The 23,206-nt window shown below is 33.7% G+C and overlaps 1 protein-coding gene across 3 annotated transcripts in view; it reads right to left on the bottom strand.

The window, feature by feature from the left end:
• Window positions 1-23,206, bottom strand: part of LOC150102909 (xaa-Pro aminopeptidase 1-like) — a 416,385-nt gene that overhangs the window by 134,734 nt on the left and 258,445 nt on the right. For all 3 annotated transcript variants that reach the window (XM_090398386.1, XM_090398385.1, XM_090398387.1), the window contains one exon: window positions 17,645-17,705. In XM_090398386.1, coding sequence (XP_090254512.1) covers window positions 17,645-17,705 — 61 coding nt within the window. The remainder of the gene's footprint in view (window positions 1-17,644; window positions 17,706-23,206) is intronic.

The raw sequence follows: 23,206 nt of genomic DNA, 5'->3' as shown, positions 1-23,206 counted from the left end.
GGGACTCCAACATAGATCTACAAACCCCCTCCCTGCATTGAACATACTGGAATGAAATATCCCTCTATTGAACATATTGGATATATTCAATGATATTTTAACTACAGAAAAAAAACTTCAGTGCAATGGCATAAATTCTTGATTATCTTATTACATAAAAAGGGTAGCAGGGATGTATCAATAACTATAGGTCAATCACTTTGCTATCACATTTGTACAAAATCTCTATATCCATTATATTAAATAGGATCACAAGGTTTTTGGATGCATAGTCATATGAACAAATAGGATGCAGAACAAGATTCTCTACAATAGGTCATATCCACACTATTAATCAAGTAATGGAAAAAGCAAATGAATACAATCTTCCTGCATATTTAGTGTTCATAGAATTTGAAAAGCCTTTCATTCTCTATATCAATCAGAAATAATAATCAACTTAAAACTGCAAACCATTCGAACAAAGTATATCCAAAACTCAAAAGCAAATATAAAGCTAGAACATTAGGAAAAGGAATATGGTATTGGGAGAGGAGTAAAGCAAGGAGATCCTACATTAGAAGTCTTTAACAACATCTCATGGGAAAATTCTAGAATTAGCATCAATGGAAAAAAATCTCAATCACGTACATTTTGTAGATGACATTGTTCTTTTAGCAAAAAAATAAGGAAGTTGTTCAAGAAATGCTAAATAGCTTTGATAGAGAAAGCAGGGAAAAAAAAGGCTTAAAGACTAATCTAACTAAAACCAAACTGATGACAAATTCAGATCAAGTCGAATTAAAATTAACAGACAACCGTATTGACTATATTTACCTCAGTCAGTTAGATTTAAGAAAAAATATTTGTTGATATTTTAGATACAGAAATAAGTAGAAGAATCACACAAGAAAATAAAGCACTTTGGCAAAGATTATCTATTAAGAGATTTACATATACACCTAAAAAAAAGGAAGTTCTTTAATATATGCATTGTTCTGATGCTTACGTACAGAAGTTAGACATGAGCAACAAGTAAAAAAACAGGTCCAGAGGTTGTGTGTTGCCAAAAGAGTCTTGGACAGAAGAATGCTCCACATAACAAAAAGTTATAGAATAAGAAATACTAGAATTAGAGAGAGATGATTGGAGTAGATACCATGAAATGTTGTAAAACAATATATTCTACTGTGAAATGCTGCAAAACATGTAAACGGGAGATGGGTTAGCCATATTAATAGATTGCCAAGTGAAAGGTAGACAAAATTAAGCACTGAGTGGATACCAAGAGAAGGAAAGGTCACCACAGATGGAGGGATAATTTACAAAGGTCTGACATGAGATGATAGACATTGGCCTAAAACAGACAGGACTGAAACTAAAGAGGAAGTTATATCCTGCAGTGGATGGAAAGAAGAGGCTAAAGAAGAAGAAGAGCAACATATATTGTAAATTATAATGACAAGAAGTTATATTCTTGTTTTAATCCTTTACCCAAGCATATGCAAACCAAAGTTTGCATGTAAAGTATCACTACTAGTCTACTTATAATAAAAGCTGTACTTGTACCTAGAAGCTGTTAACTTCACATCAGTTGCCTCAATATCATCTCATAATGCATGCACACATACTTCCTTTCAGACATGTGTATTGTTGTGTATTATAGAAATGGTCACCACACAGACCAGTTTTGACCTTTACTGAAGTCTCATCAGCAGGAGCCCAATCCAGAACAAACCAAAGTTTGTATGTAAAGAATCTTTGTGACTAGTCTACTTGTACACAGAAGCTGTTTACTTCACATCAACTGCTTCAGAATCTCATAATGCAATGCACATTTCCTTTAGAGCATGTATATCACTATGAATTATAGAAAAGGTAACTACTGAGATCAGTTTCATTATGCCTTGCATGTTTGATATGTGCTGCATGTCAGGAGTGCAATTTGCTACATAAATAAAAGCAATACCATTTCAAATTAAGAGATAATCATGAAGAACAAAGATATTCATCAGCAACTTTTCAAAAATATATAAAATGTCAAAGATGTATGCTCTTTGTCAATGAGTCAAACACTGTTGATAAGAGCCTGTCACTTATCTATGTTAAGTGCATAGATTAGGAGTAAAATGAAATTAAAGAAGAATCATACAGCTGACAATCAATGTTTTTCAGCATTATTGAGTTATTTTCTTAAATGCTGATTTAAAAATGACAGACAATGTTGCATTTGTATTGATAACATAGCTAATATGCTTGATAAATAAACAGAATTAGTTGCAAAAATGAAACATAATGACAAAGAAAGCACACACATTGATGCTACATAGTGCTGAGTTGAAACCAGTATTGACAACAGGTGTTAAAACAGTAAATTTTATTAAGTTAAACTCTTTTAAATGATGTTTGTTTGCAATAGTAAGATAAAATGGGCACTTCTCATAAAATGTTATTGCAATATGTGGAAAGTTACTCACTTTCATGAGATCAAGTTGAGAGAAAAAAATAATCATATTTCTATCAAACAAAAACTAATCTTGTGCAATTCTACAAAATCAGTGAACATGAAAATTATGAACATTAAATTATGATACCTTCAAGATATATTTCTACTTTTGAAAGATTAATTTATCTCTTCAGGGAAAACATAAAATAATATGACTGTTATAGAAGAGCAAAAAGTAATAATAAATAAACTACGGATTCAAAGAACTGAAAATAACAGCTTTGGTATGTTCAATGATTTAATGAACCCAAATGAATGAATGAGGCAAAAAAGAGGAATGAAGATTACAATTCTAGCTAACTAAAACTTATGATGATCACTTCAAAATGTTATTTAGATTTAACGGCAATTTTCCCCCAAGACCAGGAACAAAAAGGATGGTGTTTTGTGGGTTTTGAATCCATTCAACTTCAGCAGTACAATAAATTTTCTATCTACAAATGAAGCAAATATGTTGGCAGATCTCTCCTCAGACATAACATTGAAAAATATCAAGAACAATTTATCACTTGATAAATTTTGGATAAAAATTCATATTTAACATGGGCCTTTAAGTGAAAAAAGCATTTAAGATAATAGCTAAATTAATTGAAAACATGCTAAGCAAGTGCCTGTTCCAAGTGTATATGGACAAGAACAAAAGTAAACAAAGAACACTGGATAACGGATTACCACAAGAGTCAGTCCTGGCTCCACCTCCTTTTTAACTTAAACATCGCAGATTTGCCTAATACAAACACACCAACTTTACTACAATGGGAGATATACTAACAAATGACCTTGCAGTCCTAGATGAATACTTTTGCGATTGGAGGTTATGCCCAAATCCTAGCAAAACAGAAGTTTCATGCTTCCACCTGAACAATAACCATGCTAACAAAGAACTGATGGTCTACTTTAACCACAAACTGCTATGCTACAACAGATTCCAGAAATACCTTGGCGTCACTTTGGTTAGAACTGTCTTTTAAACCACATCTCATTAACACAGCATCCGAGCTAAAACACGAAATAATATACTGCAAAAACTATGCAGAACAACTTGGGGTGACTCAGCAGAAATGCTTTGCTGCACTGCTCTTGGTCTTGTTTACTCCACAGCTGAATACTGCTCACCCGTATGGCTGAACCGCACCCATGTGTACTTGGTTGATGCTCAGCTTAACACCACTATACGCCTTATATCTGGAACTGTGTAATCAACCCCAACCTACTGGCTCCCAGTGCTAAGCAACATCACTACCTCCACACCTCTGCAGATCAAAATTTCTTCTACACGAATACAGCCAAATCATGGAAACCCAAGATCCCCAAATTCACTAAGACCCCTAGAAATAAATCCCACCCCTAGAAATAAATAGACAAAAGTCAAAGCACCCTCCAATCTTAAGAGCGAAAAATCTTGCAGCGACAAGGTTTAACATGAAGGAGAAGTGGAAAGAGTCCTGGTGTAACACTTGAACAGGGAACTTCCAGGAATTAGTGGACCCAACACAGATGCCTTCGGGTTTTGACCCACCTTGAAAAACTTAACACAATCCGCACCAATCATGGCAGATTCGTAGACCAGCTTTACAAATGGGGTATGATTGTTTCACCCAAGTGCGACTATGGATCACCCCACCAAACAATTACAGTAGAATGTGCCTAACATGCATACAATGGAAATCTCTTGGACTTCATCCAAGCCAAGTGCAGTTGACTGGATAATCAACCTAGACATATAGTTGTAGTCTACACTAAATAAATAAATAATCATTTAGGATCCAACTCCATATAAATTCAATGTACTTATGAGAAAGTGACTTCTCAAAGTCATGACAACCATAACAAAACATCAAAATAAGTTGAATTTGATGCCTACTTTATTATTATAATACGGGCACCTCCATGGAGTCTGAAGACTTATCATGGGAAACCCAAACTACCCACACAATCTATCATACTTCTCCTTGAACCCATTCATAGACAAAGCACTCACAACTGACTCTGGCAACCCATTCCACTCATTCACAACTCTCCTAGCAAAAAATCTAGTATCATATCCCTACTAACTATACCTTTATTCAACTTCCAGGGATTCAACTAGCCAAGTGGTGAGTCCTATAAGACCCTCTAAGCAATTTAAATATTTCGATCATATCCCTTCTTTTTCTCATATCAACTACTTCTGCAATTCACACACCATCAATCCTCATAGGGAACATTCCACCAGCCACTCACCTCTGAATCCTCTCCACTGTTTCCTCATTCCCAAGAAACCCAGGGAACCAGATTCAGCAATAACTTTCTTAACTCTACTTGTTAATGTGTTCTTCAATAGCAAAGTAAACTTATGGGTTACCTTAGTAATATATCCTCTAAACTTTAACTCTCTGTCTACTACCACCACCCCTAAGTCTCTAGATTCTTCTATGTCCTTGAGTACAGTGGCATCGATGTGTTACATGGCTTGTGATCTATTTATTCCAAAATGCATGACTTTACATTTCTCAAAATTAAACTGACACTCATTATCTTTCATCTATACTGACAGCTTATTTAAATCCTCCAGCAAGCCTCTCTACATTTACATTTCTCAAAATTAAACTGACACTCATTATCTTTCATCTATACTGACAGCCTATTTAAATCCTCCAGCAAGCCTCTCTACATTTACATTTCTCAAAATTAAACTGACACTCATTATCTTTCATCTATACTGACAGCCTATTTAAATCCTCCAGCAAGCCTCTCTACATTTACATTTCTCTTTGACTTTACATTTCTCAAAATTAAACTGACACTCATTATCTTTCATCTATACTGACAGCCTATTTAAATCCTCCAGCAAGCCTCTCTACATTTCCTTGATTAACTATTACCCTACCTAATTTTGCAACATCACCAAACAACTGAATATTTCCTTTCAGGTTATTTCCTATATTGTTTATGTACAAATTAAACAGCAATGATCCCAGCACTGAACCTTGCAGTACACCACTAGTCACCTGTTTTTGCCTTGATTCTGTTCCTCCATATGCCACTTTTTGATATCTGTCCAGCAGCCACTCTCTTATCCACTTAACCAGTGTCATATCCATCCCCATTTGTTTTAATTTGTGTAAGAGTTCCATGTGGTATTCTGTCAAATGCTTTTGCAAACTCGAGCAAAATCATTGGGTAGCCATTTCCTTTATCCAACTCATCCGTTATCAATTATAAAAATGTAGTAAATTACTAAGACATGACCAATCCTTCACAAAGCCATGTTGACCCTCGTACAGAATCAAATTTTTATCTACCCATTCATGAATTCTCTTTTTGAGCAATTTTTCTAGTACTTTTACCACTGTGCCTGAGATACTGATTGCTCTATAATTTGCTCCTGCAGTCTGAGAATCTCCCTTACAGAAGAGTATTATTTTGCAATCTATCCACTCCCTTGAAACTATACAAGAGCTGAGACTTAAATTAAACAGCTTGGTCAAAGGGAATGCAAGTTCCCTTGCACATTCTCACAAAACTGTAGTTGATATCCCATCTAATCATAAAGCTGTATTTAAATTGAGATTCTGCAATATCCTAAGAACCTCCAATTCATCTACCTCTGTTCCCATATCAGTGTCTGTCACATATTTTAAAGTGGTAACTTCACTAGGATGATATACCCTTGCAAAGTGGTCACTCAATAACTCAACTATTTTATCTGCTTATGTCTCCTCATGACCATCATCACTCACTTAGATTATTCTTCCATAGTCATTCTTAACCTTACTTGCCATATAACAAAGGAACTCTGGGATTTCCTTTGGCCTGCTTGGCTAGATTCTTCTCATAATCTGATTTTGCCTTCCTTGCCATGCTGGTTATCTTTTTCTTTATATACACTCCACAGCATTTTCTTCTTCTGCAGCTCATGCTTAATGATATTACTCACCCATCTCACTCATGTCTGATTAGCCCTCCTTAACATAGGTATACAATTTAATATTGTTTCCTCTAGATGACACTTAACTACATTCCATGCACTACTAACATCCTTACACTGCAGTGTTTTATACAATGCCACAGATTTAGGTTTCTTCCTAAGCTTGTTATAATCACCTGCCTTGTGGTTCTATATATATATATATATATATACCTCTTATTGACAGAATATTCCTCATGTTTTACAATCTTCCAAGTGAAGACCACATGGTCACTTTCACCAATTGGAGACAATGTGGTCACCTTTGTTATGGATAGCTCTTTTGATGCTATGACCAGGTCCAATACTCTCCTACTCCTAGTTCCCTCCATCATATGCTGCCTTAAGTAATTATCTCTCAGAAGGTGTATGAATTCTATTTCCGTCTTGCCATGTGATCTTTCTTCCTTCCAGTCTATATTTCCATAGCTGAAGTCCCCCATAATAATCACTTGACCAGTACTACATGAATGTCCATTTTGTTCTCTATTTCCATGGTCTTATGTCTGACATTAATAACATTTTCCATCTTACTGTTGGTACTGTTTACTCTACTAATATTTGCTGCATTCTCGTCACCTAACAGACACTCACTTTTGAAACACTTAATGCACATTCTCTCTCTCTCTCTCCAGTTTTAATTACCTTCCATATATTCTTTAGTTTTCTCAATGAATGCATCTCTCTCTCTCTCTCACTTACACACACACACACACACACACACACACGCACTGCACTGAATAAAATCCTGCAATGTGGTCTTTGCAACCATTGTTTATCCACACATAATGCCATGCCAACAATATCATATAAAAAATGTAAAATAAAATACAACATTTACTTACATTAGCTCAGTCAATCCCATGCTTGTTTAAAACTACAATAAGTTACCCTAAACATAACAATCGTGAAAGGTCTCTAAAAACCATCACACTTCGGTAAGAAGAGTGCTTCAACTGAAATGATTTCAATACCAGGAAAAATGCTGTGTATCTCATGAAACAACAAAAATATGTCAAGCAATTTCTAATCCACCTTTTAACCATATGCAAAATGATAGTGAATACGATAGTGATTATAGATGCTCACCCTAAAGTTGCAAATGTGTAAGTACAGAGAACCCAAAAGAACTGCTATATCAATATAAACCTTGGGTACTTTGCTACCCACAAAATAAACTTCTAGACAGAAGAAATTATTTTCTTAAACAAGACAAATTTACTCTCAATACACAAACTTCTGAGGCAAAAGTATGCAGGCTGTGCAGAGCTCATTGAATAGTTACGAAAATGTCAAGAATTAATGGTGTGTACTAATTTTGAGTTTAGTCCATGGAAGACTATTAAACAAACAACTGATTTCTTTCGCATAATAGAATATTTAGTTAAAAAGACAAGACAAATACTATTATTACTACATCATACCTCCAGGGAGTTCAAAGACTCATCGAGGAAGGAGTCTTTGAACCCATGCCCACGGCAGGATTCGAACCCGCAGCCTTTCGGTTGGAGAGCAGATATGCTAACCATTCAGCCAACCAGGCCGGCTAGCAGAGCATTCAGGAAAAACCAAGAAAGAATAAAAGAACAAAACTTGGTAAAATCTGCATCATCATCATCTTCTTTGCAGGAATTCTTTCAAGATGACAGCAACAGTCTAATCTTTCCATGCATGTCTGTTAATTGAATCTTATTATCTTAAGGTTAACAGTAGTTTTTCATTTAAAAGAGTACATGACTATTAAATGAAACTAGAAAGAGAGAGGAAACTTACTTGAAAGAGCAATTTCGAACCCACCTCCCCTTTTTATATGTGAATCTGAACCATCAAAAGCTGTAAACTTATAGTATGTTAATCACTATCACACAATTCTTCAACAGAAAAATTCATTAGGGGAAAATTCTTTGGAAGCAAATTCCTCCAGGGAAAATTCTTTGCAGAAATTATTTTTTTGCAAACTGATTCTTCACTATATCAATTTTAAGACTGATATTGAAAGGATACTAAATAGATTTTATATAGTTTTATATTATTTTGATATTATATGTTTAGTGTTTATAATATTAAATTAATATTTTGCATTTTACTAGTTGATGAGGAGTATGGGAGATGGGGCATTCAGGTACTTTAATTTAAGTTTATTTCTTGAAATTTTAATTATTTTTCTTACTTAGATATTAAAATTTCTACACTGAACATTAATTTTTACTAAACTGATATGAGGTTAGTGAGTAGGGGCACCAAATTGAACACGTTCGCTGCCACGCTCCTCGGGCATGGTTTGTTACCGCACGACAAGCAAGTTCACTTCTTCGAGGTCAGTATGAGTAATCTTGTTGCTGGCAGTAATCAACATACGAATATATTCGTAGGCTTGTGAGGCCCATATACCAAGTATGAGTATACACAGTTTCACAGCTACACTCTGCACACCAAGCACTTTCGCTTCTTCAAGGTCAGTACGAGTAATCTCGTTGCCGGCAGTAATCGACATATGAGTATATTCGTAGTTGGCTTGTGAGGCTCATATACCAACTGCAAGTATACTCGTAGTTGGTAGCAAATGTGTTAAGTTTTTTTTTGTTTTTTTTTTAAACCTTTCACTATTTTTATGTATACTTAAGAGACTCATCCAGTAAAAAACAATGTTATTATTTTTACTGAACTGGTCTGGAGAAGAAGTTGCTTTCAATTATAGGGACTGACTTTACTTTTCCCACATAATAAAGAGATTATTGTTTTAAGGCTTAAGCGCACCTTGAGTAATCATATTAAAGTAATAAAGGTAAAATAATCATATTATATTAATTTCAGAATCAGCACAAAACTTATAGGAAATGATAAATATACTGAACATAAAAAAACAAAATGATGGATCTTAAAATAAATAGAGAAAAAACAAAAGTTTTGCTCAATAGGTACTTAAGAGCAGAAACAATAAAATTTGATGATGAGCTAATAAAAATAGTCTCCTCTTGTACTTGGGGTAACTTTTCATTGAAAATGGATTACAGAGCAAAATTAGAAGAAGAATACAGTTAGCCTGGTATTCATTTGGGAAATTGAATTATATTTTCAAAAATATCTTATCCATCTGCTTGAAAAGCAAAGTATTCAACCAATGAATATTATCAGTACTCACCTATGGCTCAGAAACCTGGGCACTAACATTGCATGTCAACAACTTTTGTAGCCATCCATACATTAAAGGGGTATCAGATAAAATAAACAGAATAATACAAAAATAAAATCTTAATACCACCTTTAAACCTCCTACAAAATTAAAGAGCTTATAACAGCACATTAAATTTAATAACTATGGTAAATCTGGCCTTTCTGATCATTCCCTGAATACGCTACATAAAATTAACTGGAAAGGCACCTGTTTTTTACATCACACGAAAATGTGGTATGAGCATAAACTTAAGAAGGTCTGTGAAATTCTAATCAATCACCCTAATCTTACAAAGAATGGTGATCTAAAAATCCCAAGAATATGGATGGCACATATTCTACCCACATAACCTTTTGATCTGAGTTAATCATTATTATGACTGTTGTAATATAGGATCTTAGTTTTCATATAACAAATACTTATGTTAAATTATTGATTAGACCACCAATATTGCTGTATTAAAAGTATCAATATGAATTTTTTCTTTGAAGATGTTATAAATAGGATATAGCTTTGATGCCCCCCCCCCCCATCCCATTAGAGATCAAGCCAGCAGAATAATGGTTCATCAAATCATTGTCACTTTGGCATGCTGTTTGAAATGTAATACAGCTATTCTTTGTGTGTGTAGAACACACACACAGTATAGCAAAAAAACAGTACTGAATAACTACAACAATATATGCTATGGAGTAAACAGGTTTATTAATATTAATAGATGATGCTACGTACATCCACAACTATTGGTGGAATCTTGGTCAAATAAAACACTAATGATGGTAGATTATATGCTCAAAATGGGCAATTGTCTTTCAAGACAGATTTTGTGGTGCATGTGAAGTTCTCTGTCATCTTGGAGAACAAGGGTTGGAATATCTGCTGGAGATATATCGTGTCATTTTATCCCTTAGTTAATAAAGGTTTGAAAGCAAATCATGGTGGAATAACCATTCCTTCAATATACCCCAAACGAAGGCATCAAGCAATGTGAGATCAGGAGAAAGTGAAGGGTAAGGGAATTCTGTGAATCTCAAAATGAGCCTCCATGGGAAGTGTTCTGATAAATAAGCTCTAGTACCACGTGGTGTATGACAGACTGCTCAGTCCTGTTGGATTATCTGTGCACAAAATGGAATTTTTTTTGCATGCCACATCCTATGCAAATCCTGGGTGAACAGGTCGAATTATACCATGGCTGGAAACTGCAGACCATGCTATGACCTTCTCACTGTGAAGAGAAGACAAATTCAGGTCTCAAGAAACCTGCAGGTTCTTTACATGACCACTTAGATGGAAATGTGCTACATCTAAGATCTGGACATAATGGAGGTAGAACAGATCTTCATTAGACATTGGCCAGTACACGTGAACAGTGTTCCCGCTGTGTAGTGTAATCCATTGCTGTTAAACACTGACCCACCTGGAAGACATACAAAAAAGGCACCCAGCTCCTTAAGGATTCTCTGTTATGACCACATCGATATTTCAAGTTTTACTGCTGTTCAGCATTGACTGCAACACTTGTTCCAACACATGCCCGTGATTCTCAACAGTGTTAACAGTTCATGATCTCCTCAAATGTCCTCTGCATTATGGCAGAACACCCTTGCTTTGGGCACACTTAAAGAAATGACAAACAAACTACCAACTCTGTATGAACAAAAATAATGCTCAACAATAAACATCTTTTCTTCCATTATCAACATCATTGCTACAGCTAAATGTAATGGTGTAGACTCTACATACAATCTTCTAGTGATATGTGCATGTAGTCAAATGGCATATCTCATACTGCATGTAATAAAGGGGAATGTTCAGGGCTATTTTTTTTTTTTTTTTTTTTTTTTGTGTGTGTGTGTATATGTATACTCCAGCCAATGATCTTAATATGAAGGTTGAAACATCAGGAAATTCAAGTAATTATTCCAAAAACAGTTGTGGTCTCCATAATTTACCAAAATGAATGATTCTATTCAGTATTCCAAAATAGCAAAGCCTCCAAGATACAGTTCCACCATTTGTTGTTTATCTGATACAGAAGACTAACAACTTACTGAACAAGAATGTGTAACTCCTTAGTGACTTGTATGATCTAGAACACAACAATATTTTTAGTAATGAGCGTGCATTTTCTTGATCACAGAACTAATGTAAATAACTATTTGGGAACATTGATCAAGTGTAAACGGATAAGTATTTTAATACCGACTGGTTTCACCAAACTTAAGCTGTTGGCATCGTCAGGGTACATGCACTGAGGTTAAAACATATCACAAAATAGATCTTAACTGTAAATTCTACAAATTATAGTTACAAACTAAAATAGCATCGAATGTGAATAATACACGTATCGCGTGTACATGATTTACTAGTTGTTTCTAAGGAACGTTCTATAGTTGGCATTAAAGTTCATTTCTTGTGTGTTCAGAGATCTAATTAGGATTTTCCATATCTCTGGAAGTATTAAACCTTGGTTCCTGTTAAGATTATCTGTGGTGCATGCAACTGTGGCTGCTTCTTTAAACATTCGAGAGCAGTAGTCTTCCTCAAACCATACAAAATAAGAGTGACATTCAAACCTGTAGAAACAATTTGTAAACCACTACGATCTCCAAAAGATACCCATCCTTTCTATAAGTATGCTGGAGTCTACAACATCCCATGCTTGTGTGGTTCAAGTTACATTGGCCAGACTTCGAGAAGCCTCGAGATTAGGCAGAAGGAATACATTGGTTATGTTAAAAATAACAGACAGGAGAAATGTGATGACAGGCTTGATATGTCTTGTACACAGAGGAAGACTACTGCTCTCGAATGTTTAAAGAAGCAGCCACAGTTGCACGCACCAAAGATAACCGTAACAGGAACCACGGCTTAATACTTCCAGAGATATGGAAAACCCTAATTAGATCTTTGAACACACAAGAAATGAACTTTAATGCCAACTATACAATGTTCCTTAGCAACAACTAGTAAATCATGTACATGCGATACGTGTATTATTCACGTTCAATGCTATTTTAGTTTGTAACTATAATTTTTTAGAATTTATGGTTAAGATCTATTTTGTGATATGTTTTAACCTCAGTGCTTGTACCCTGATGATGCCAACAGCTTAAGTTTGGTGAAATTAGTCGGTATTAAAATACTTATCCATTTACACTTGATCAATGTTTCCAAATAGTTATTTACATTAATATTTTTGGTATTTAAAATTATTGCTCTGAAGTAGATAAAAAAATGGTTTCCTTGTATTTTATTAATCAATCTAATAGTCAATTCAGCATCTTATGCTAAGGGTTGGTCATTCGTAACTGAATTGTTTTTAAGGAAATTACAACATAGACTAAAATTAACTAAAATAAATTTAATTAATACTGTATTTTTCGGATGAAAAGACGCTTCGGACTATAAAGTTTATGAGACAATTTTTAGAAAAAAAAATTATTATATAAAAATATTCACAAACCTTAAATTTCATTTATTATTATCATAACTTGTACCAGCAGCATTCAGTTCATCTTCACTCATCTCATTACTGTCATTTTTCATATTATTGTCTGAACTATTGTTATCACTCTCTTCAAAAACGAAGTCATCTTCAGTACCATCCACCACGTTACTTATGCCGCATTTTTTAAAAGACTTAATGCCCAGTTTAAACAAGGCCCCTGTTATTTTCACCAGGGAACCAGGGCAAACAGCAAAAAGTCAGCTACTGGAACAAATACTAAAACACATCCCAACTCAAAATCACCAGACTTCAAGATCAGTACTATCAACATAAGAAGCCTGAATGGCAAAGAAATGGAGCTAGCTAAGGAATTGGATAAGTACCAGATTGGCATAATTGGAGATGACAGAAACAAAAAAGACAAAAACTGGTGAGATCTTTCTGAGCATTAATACAAAATGTTATATTCAGGCAATAACAATCAGGGGAAAAAAAAGAAGTAGCTATGGTATTGAACACTAAATACGAAGGTAAACTTATCAAATGGCAGGCAACATTAAGTACAGTGATGTGGACAAATATCAGAATGAGGAACTGGACAATGAGACTTATTTGTGCCTATGGTCCCACAGAAGGTTCTACTAAGGTAGAAATGGAGGAATTTTTTGATGCTTTAGAAAAAGCAACTGACACAATGAAAAAGGAAAAGTTGGTCCTTGTTGGGGATCTAAATAGCAGAGTAGGAAACATACAAATATATTATTATTATTATTATTATTATTATTCCTGATACCTCCAAGGAGTCCGAAGACTCATCGCGGGAGGACATCTTCAACTGTCTCTACACCTTACCTCTACTACGAATCAACGCCATCTACCGCCCACCTCCAACACCACCACAAAATATATTGGGAAAATTTGGAGAAAAGAGCAAAGCTAAAAATAATGGCAAATACCTATTGGATTTCTGCTCAGGACATGGACTGGTTATCACTAAGACAATATTCCAACATAAAAATGTGCACAAATTCACATGGAGAGAAGAGGCAAGGAATAAGAAAAGTCTCATTGACTATGTTATTGTTGATAGTGATGTTTTCTCCCTGGTGCAGGACACTAGAGTGTACAGAGGATTTGAAATTGGAAGTGATCACTATTTAGTCTTGAGCAGGATAAAATTGAATTTCATATTGAAAAGAATAGCATGCAAGAAAGTTTTAAAGCAAATAAAAGTTGAGTAGCTCTCAGATATGAACTGTAGACTAAAATACACAAAGATTATGGAAGAAAAAATTAAAGAGTTTGAGAACAGGAACAAAACCTTGGAGATTCAGTGGCAAGCCCTAAAGAAAACAGTGACTGATTCAGCCAGAGAGCCATGTAAGGTTAGAAAAATCAGAACTTCATGGTGGACACAGGAAATTAAAAAGGCAGTTAAGGAAAAGAAGAAAGCATATCAAAAGTTCCTGGCAAATACGTCAACCTGTGCTCTCAAAGAATACAGAGACAATGTAAGAAAGCTAAATGCTATGTAAAACTAGCTAAACAAAAGTCATGGGAAGACTTTGTTAAGAACAAAGAAAATAAATATCAAGAAGGTGGCAAGATATTCTGGAGGTTGTTGAAGAAGCTCAGAAATGAAGGAAATAGTGAGGTAAATGGAATTAGAGATGAGAAAGGTGACATGAAAACTGGAGAAAAAGATATCCTTGAAGTATGGAGTAATTACTTTGAAAAATTGCTAAATGAAACAAACAGAGATAGCACAATGTAACAAACACTCAACAGGCAAGCAGTCAGTCTGAAACGTGGAAAGGCAGCTGGTGTAGATGATATTCGACTCTATAAATGCTCAAGTATGGAGGTATAAAAGTCTTACAGTGACTGCATTGCATACTTCAGAAGGCCTGGAGAGAGGGATGAATTCTGGATGATTGAAGTAGAGCTCTCACATAATACTCATATATAAAAAGGGAAATAAAACTGAATGTGAGAATCACAGAGGGATTTCCATACTAAGTGTTCCTAGTAAGATTTTTTGAGAAACGGCTGAGAAGAATTGTAGAAGAAAAGTTTGGGGAAGAACAAGCTGGATTCAGGCCAAATAATGGCTGTCAGGATCAGGATAAACATAAATTCTTGACAAATAGTTGAGAAATTATGGGAATATAACAAAAATCTATATTTAAATTTTGTAGATCTGGAAAAGGCATATGACAAGGTGGGTGCAAAGAGAGAAACCATTCAGTATGTTACAGTTATATGGTGTCATTGGGGCATTATATCAAGCAATACTTAGTCTTTATTTGAGTTTGTCTGTTGTTAGAATTGAAGGAAGTAGAGGAAGATGGTTTAATGTTAAATTTGGTGTCAGACAAAGATGTACATTATCCCTCTGTTATTCATTATCTATATGGATCACATTATGAAGAAAAGTGGTATTAAACCCGATATCAAAATTGTAGATGTTGTAATAAATAAAGCAAAGAGCAGACATAATCTCAGCTCTTTGATTTATGCAGACAATGTTATACTTCTAAATAAATCTGCTACAAGTCTGCAAGATTCTCTGACTAAATTGAATAACTGTTGTAATAGATATGGTATGAAGATCAGCAATAAAAAGACAAAGACAATAAAAATAGGCAGAATCATTGAAAATGTCAACTGTGTTGTGAATGGAGAACCTGTGAAACAAGTAAAACATTTTGGCTACTTAGGCACGATTTTCAGTGAAGATGGTATATTAAATATAGAAATAGACAACAGAATCAACAAAGCTGGTATGGTAGGAAGTCAACTGAATAAAATTTTATGGAATAAGAGAGAAATTAGTCGGAACACTAAATTAGCTGTATACAAGACAGTGTTCAAACTAGTTTTAACTTATGGATCTGAGAGCTGGGTCAGAAGTAAAACACTTGACCAAAGACTAGAGACTGCAGATATGAAAGTCCTGAGAAAGATTAGAGGCGTGAACAGATGGCATCAATGGCAATAATATATTAAAAAAGAGAATATTAGGAAAGAACCTGACATTGTCAGCATCCAGGAATGCATTAGCAGAGCTAATCTCAGGTGGTATGGTCACTTAAACAAAATGGGAGAGAAAAGATTAGCAAGCAAGTGTTCTCTGCCAAGTTAGCAGGAAAAAGACCTGGAGGAAGATAGACCAAGATATAGGTGGATTGATATGGTAAAATGTGCCTTAGAAGATAGAAATATAAGATCTGATAATGTGGGAATTTGACAGGTAACAGACTGATTTGGAGGAAAAATTGTAGATAGGAAGTTAGTAGTGATGTAAATTTTCCATGTAGTACTATCATATCCTGTACACCTCTTGAATGCACATGGCAGGAATTTGATGATGATGGGTCTGAAGATTAGGGTTACAAATAAAACAAATATCTAATCCAAAACTAAAGATCACAGATTGAGAGTTCTGAGAAAAATTAGAAGTGAATGGACAATCAATTAAAAATTAAGACATTAGAAAGGCACTTGATTGTTGTGGCATTCAAGAATGTTTGAGCAGAGCTAATCTATGGTGGTATGGTCATTTATACATAATGGGAGAATAATGGTTAGCAAAACAGGTGTTTAATTAAAGGGGGGGGGGAGAAGTATTCAGAGTGACCAGAGTAATGTGGATCTGTGTGGATTGTTTTAACAGACCAAAATGTAAGATGTGGCAATATTGCAGTCTTGACAAATAACAATTTTGGAGGAAATCATTGATAGGAAGCTAGTAATAATGTAAACTGAATCATGCTGTACTATTACAGCATACCACTTGAGGGTTCATAGTGGGAAATTTCATGATAATGATGTTTTTACATGATATACTGCCAGAAGTGAGCAGTAAGCTATTTTCAAAACTATGGGACTTTTTTTTATTTATTTATTTAAGCAGCACACATCAATGATTAAATGTGTATGGTTTAGATGGTTATAAATTTCTGTTGTATAATGCAGAAGCTGTTCTACTGCCATTCATTTATTTATGATTTTTGTGGTATGTACCTGGACAACAAGAAAATGGTATTGTTTCTGATATATAGGTGCTAATTTAATTCTGTTTTTCATATATATCTAAAAATAACTCTAGAGTATTTAGATGTATATTTAGATTTAAATAGAGAGAGGAGTTAGAAGGATTCACAAGTAATACTGTATAAATTAAAATAAAAATTATCATGAATGGAATACATGCATGTAAATAGTGAAGGAATTAATTATATGTTACAGATTGAACTTCACCATTAATTTAATTTTGAAACTATGAAAACTGGTTTCTAAGTTTCAAGAGTATGTTGAAATAACATTGATATGACCTTGAGTTAAAACATGCACAATTTGGATGTTTGGCAGATGAATATATTTTATTTAAAAAAATATGAAAAAAAAAAAAAAAAAAAACATTGTTATGCAGTAGTCATAATCACTGATTACCAACGTAAATTTCATCTAATTTTGTAATGATGTGCAACATGAGGCACTGTTGATTTTGCACAGAATGCTCCATATACCAACATATATGCAAATCATCTCAAATAACTGCTTGCAAAATATTTATACCTTTTCATAATCAGAAGGCGTTCCAAAGTGCCATGTTCTTGTAACATCTGTGGTTCCATCTCTAGATTTATAAAAACAAACAAAATGTTTAGAGTACCAAAATGTAACTACTTAATGATGTATTAAAATTAAAGTTAATTGTAAAACTAAAAATGAACCAAGTATATTTTAAGACTATTCTGCTTTTTTAAAAAAATGAGAGTTGAAAATTACAAAAGAGTTCTTTAATTTCTGGTTATAATTACAGACCTAAAACTGAATGCCTGATCAACTAAAATCATTGTTATTTAATACAGTTATTAATAAAATGTTTAAATGTAAATAAAGTTTGGCAGAATAATAAAATAAATTTCCTTTGGGTTAATTGAAAATAGATATAGAAACGAACAGGAGAAATGAAGAAAGAAAATTTAATATGCATAAATGTAATATATGCAGTGGATAGAAGTAGCATTAAACAGATATAATGTGAAGTGACAGAATTTGAAAGAGTAGATAAGAATTTTAAGTTCAAGAATCATATTGAATAACAAACTAAGTTAACAGCACTCTTCATTTAATTAAAATAAAATTCACATGCAGAATGAAAGATTTGAAATGTTATCCTTATAAAATTCTACATTGAATCGACTTACAATTTTGATCATCATACTTTTAATGGATGATAAGAAAATATTCACTGTTTGTGAAGGGATATGATGGTTGTGATAATCTGCAACTTTGCTGAATTTAATTAATGGGAGAGACTCAAGTGAAGTTTAGCAGTTAAGAAATATATATAGCATGGATAAAAGAATTTTGTTACACAATCAGAATCTATGAAAGATAATAATAAAGAGCAAGGAGAAGAGAACTAATACACCTATTCCTAAAGGTAAGTAATTAATTGAGATTGTAAGGCTTTGTTACAAACCAATGTTTACATATATTGAAAACTACTCATATGCTGGCCGGTTGGCAGTGGTTAGTGAATCTGCTTTCCAACCAAAGTACTGTGAGTTCAAATCCCTCCATGGATGTTTGTGATTGTCTTTAGGTGGGAGAGGAATTTCATTCCCCAGTGTGAGACAACCATCTTGCTTAATGGAGGCCTGAAATGGCCTAAAATGTTCATATTTGATGCTTATGGCATAAGAAGTTTCTCAAATATCAAACCTTTAGCTAACCACAACAAAACACTTATTGGAGATTACTACCTACAGAACATTACAAAAGGTGACATACTTTATCTTACAACTTTTAATTTCTTTCTATAAAATCTAAGTATATTTATAGTTTTATCAGATGCATTCAAATGACCTGTTAAATAAATTCTTATTTCTTCATTCTCTTTTTATGCTTTTTTTTTTTTGGCAGTCTGAGAGTTTCAATGTTTTTACTTTTTTTTTTTAATTTTCCAATTTCTCTTAACTCTCATCAATCTCATTAAGTTTACTGATCAACTCAACTCTGAAAGTAATCTAAATTCCCTTTGTTTCAAGTAATCGATATCAAGTCCTGAATTAAGTTTTTTTTAGTTAGATATTCTATTGGAATTGAATGTTTCACTTAAAGCTTTTTTTTTTTATTGCTTTTAAGATTTGTTTCTTGCTCTCTTCACCTCCTACTAATCTTTCAGTAATCAATATATGAAATTCTGAAAGAAATTTTCTTACACTGTTTTGCATCTAGTAGTTGTTCATCATCCTTCTTTCTCAAATCTGTTCTGCTCAGCAAACATTAATTAAGCTTCAACTTTATTCATTTATTAAGAATGAAATACAGATAAAATAACATTCAAGTACAGCTAAAATATAATTCAAATGTAGCTAATATACAAATCAGCTATAGCTAAATTTTATTATAAATAAATGATTAAAATTAAGGATTACAGAAAACCAAATGAATTTGAGGATCCAAATTAGATTTCTATCTTATGGAACAAATCGTTAAATTGTTTAAAGTTTAAAAAAAGGAAACATTTTGTTCAAACTTTGACGATATGACAGACGTTGTTAATCTGGATTCAACAAAAATTAGTAACCTTTGATGACTGTGTGACTGAAAAAGATCAAAGTAAAATAGCAGATTTATTTATTATGGGACAAAAGAAAAATCCTTTGATTACCTATCTCAATCCTATTATTCAACACCGATAAATATCAGAAGAAATTGTAATTACTTTATATTTTTCAAGTTGCTGAAAGTTTATTTTTCACTTGGTTAGACTATAATAAATTTAGTTTAATCCTTTAACCAAGTGTGAGCAAACAAAGTTTGCACCTGAAAATATCTTCAGGACTGGGATAAGGTAGTACAACACCACGAAACTCGTAGCAAGGTGACCAAGCTACCATCACTCAGTATATCCCATAATGCAAAACACATCTCCTTGCGAATATGTATAATGTTATGTATTAAGGGAAAGGCCACTACCCATACCGGTTTCGACCTTTATTGAGGTCTCGTCAGTGGGAGCCAGGCCCTGAAGTGGAGATACTAGGCAGAAGCACTGGAGAGGTCATCTTTACCTATAGGAGTTGCCGTAAGGTGTGCCACCTTATTATTAAATTACTCTGGATTTAGAGAAAGATGCTGAAAGTTTATTTTTCACTTGGTTATACTATAATAAATTTAGTTTAATCCTTTATCCAAGTGTGAGCAAACAAAGTTTGCACCTGAAAATATCTTCAGGACTGGGGTAAGGTAGTACAACACCAGGCAATGCCTAGTATCTCTACTTCAGAGCCTGGCTCTAAAGTGGAGATACTAGGCATTGCCCACTGATGAGACCTCAATAAAGGTAAAAACCGGTATGGGTAGTGGCCCTTCTCTTAATGCATAACATTATACATATCCGCAAGGAGATGTGTTTTGCATTATGGGATATACTGAGATAGGAGTGATGGTCGCTTGGCCACCTTTGCTACGAGTTGCCTGATGTTGTACTACCTTATCACCGTCCTGAAGAAATTTTCAGGCACAAACTTTGCTCACACTTGGATAAAGGATTAAACTAAATTTATTATAGTATAACCAAGTAAAAAATAAACTTTCAACATCTTTCTCTAAATCCAGAGTAATTTAATAATAAGGTGGCACACCTTATGGCAACTCCTATAGGTAAAGATGACCTCTCCAGTGCTTCTGCCTAGTATCTCCACTTCAGGGCCTGGCTCCCACTGACGAGACCTCAATAAAGGTCGAAACCAGTATGGGTAGTGGTCCTTCCCTTAATACATAACATTATATATATTCGCAAGGAGATGTGTTTTGCATTATGGGATATACTGAGATAGGAGTGATGGTAGCTTGGCCACCTTTGCTGCGAGTTGCTTGGTGTTGTACTACCTTACCTCAGTCCTGAAGATATTTTCAGGTGCAAACTTTGTTTGCTCACACTTGAATAAAGGATTAAACTAAATTTATTATTTTCAAGTTGCAACAGAGAGAAATTAAGCAAATTATCAGAGAAATCGATAGTTATTTACTATAGATGAATTTAAAAAATTATACGGAAAAGTAGTCTAACATTGATTTGATTTCTTACTATTACATTTCAGAACTCCAAATATAAAGTATAGAAAAAATTTAACTTCATAACTCTGGAATAATTGGGAATTCTGTAATAAAATTAATATGTTTATGTAGATTTTAAAAAATACAAATCAACTGGTGTAATTTTTACAACTCTAGCATTAATATTCATTAATTATTCAAAATGTTCAACTGAGCTAACTAACATTGTCTAGTAATTAACATTGCTTAACATTTGTTAAGCAAAACATTGGCATACCAATGTTTTGCTTAATGCATTTCACTCAACTTGTTTCAGTTTCACATGTATTAAAGTATTTTAAAATCATTATCATGACTTCCTCCATTTTCTTATCTAGGCAGAAAAATTCACCAACATGCTCTGTGTGGTAATTATCTTAAACAATTTTCTTTGCATTTTTCTAATGAATGACACTTTCAAAAATTTCCAAGTGAAAAATCATTTGCCATGGAGGAAAGAGAAGGGAGGAATTTTGAGTTATCAGAAAGTTCAGCCAAATCAAAAATAAGGTAATTAATAAAAATTTTCCATTTTCTTACATTTCTCTGAGTAGTTTATTCTTAAGCTAAAACATGATTACAACTGAAAATTCTGTATCTATAAGTGTCATTACTATGAAAGAAGTGCAGAAATATTTAGAAACAGTAACAATTTTTTCTACACATTTTAAATCTGGGTTTGTTCCTATCCTGCTGTAAGTCTTCAAAAACCAGAGTCCTTTTACTTGTGGATTCAGTTAACTTTCTGATAACTCAAAATTCAGTTAACTTTCTGATGACTAAAGATATAAGACATAAAAACTTTCTGATAACATAACATTACTCCATTAATCACGATGTCTATTTTCTTTCCTTCTTGGCAAAAAATTTTTTTTCACTTGGAGATTTTTGAAACTGCCTCAGATTCAATTTACCTTCATGTTTGGTGTTAATTTACCAGATTTCCCCCTTCTATCCATATTTCTTACTACCTAAATAAATACTTGAAGTTCTTATTTAGAAGGATCATTTTTGTATAATGATAATACAGTTAATTCTCTTTTTACATGGACTTTTTTTACATGGCATATTTTGATTTTACATGGTTGAAATGGCACTTATTTTTATAATTTCTCTTTGAATTCAGTTCTGGTACAAAGGATATTTCCATTATAATTATAATTTCCTAGGATGGTACGTATGTACTTAAACTTGAATTTTAGGGAACCCCCTCGATGTAAATATCAAAGATTACTCTAGCCTACAGAATGTAGACAATTGTGGCAACAACAAAAAAAATCAATTTTTGTAATTAGAATTCTCCGAAGTTAACCTGACAGATGATCCATTATATTCACTTGTCGCTGGTTCTTGGAAGCAGAAGGGTGCAGATAAGAGAACTGGGCCAGCAAAGGTTGGTCGATTGGTAGAGCCTCTGCTACTAATGGCTCAAGAAAAAAGTTAAGCAAGTTTGAGCGTGGTTAGTAGTTGGAAGGGTTCAATCGTTCGATGCTGTTAGTGCACACTCCCTCGATGAGTCTCTGGACTTCATGGAGGTGTCACATAATAATAATAATAATATCATTACTCATTAAGCAATCCCTAAGACAGTGGGCAATGAAAGGTGTGGGTTTTAAGACGTTACCAGTGCACTGAAAGGCAAACAAAAAAGCGTCTTACAAAAAAAATTTTTAATGAATGGTTCCAGAATCAATGTTTTGTTCCAGAAGTTAAATGCTATTTGATTGAACAAATCTGGACTTTAAAGTTTTATAGATTATAGACAATGCACCTGGCCATTCTGTTTTAGAACACCCAAATGTGGAATTTTGTTTTCTGCCACCTAAACATCCTCAATACAACCTAGACCAGGGTGTGTTCGCTACCTTCAAAACTTACTACATAAGAAGAACGTTCCAATACATTTTGGATAAATTGGATAATAATTATTTATTGACAGTTATTGATGTGTGGAAGAAATTTTCTATTTTGGATTGCTTCAAACTTGCTAAGTTGGTTATCAGAATTGAAACAATCAACTTCAAA

Source organism: Typopeltis vanoorti, chromosome 9, assembly GCF_054136105.1.
Source record: "Typopeltis vanoorti isolate ZY-2024b chromosome 9, IOZ_Tvanoo_1.0, whole genome shotgun sequence".
Lineage (NCBI taxonomy): Eukaryota > Metazoa > Arthropoda > Arachnida > Uropygi > Thelyphonidae > Typopeltis > Typopeltis vanoorti.
This window is presented reverse-complemented; position numbering and strand designations above follow the sequence as displayed.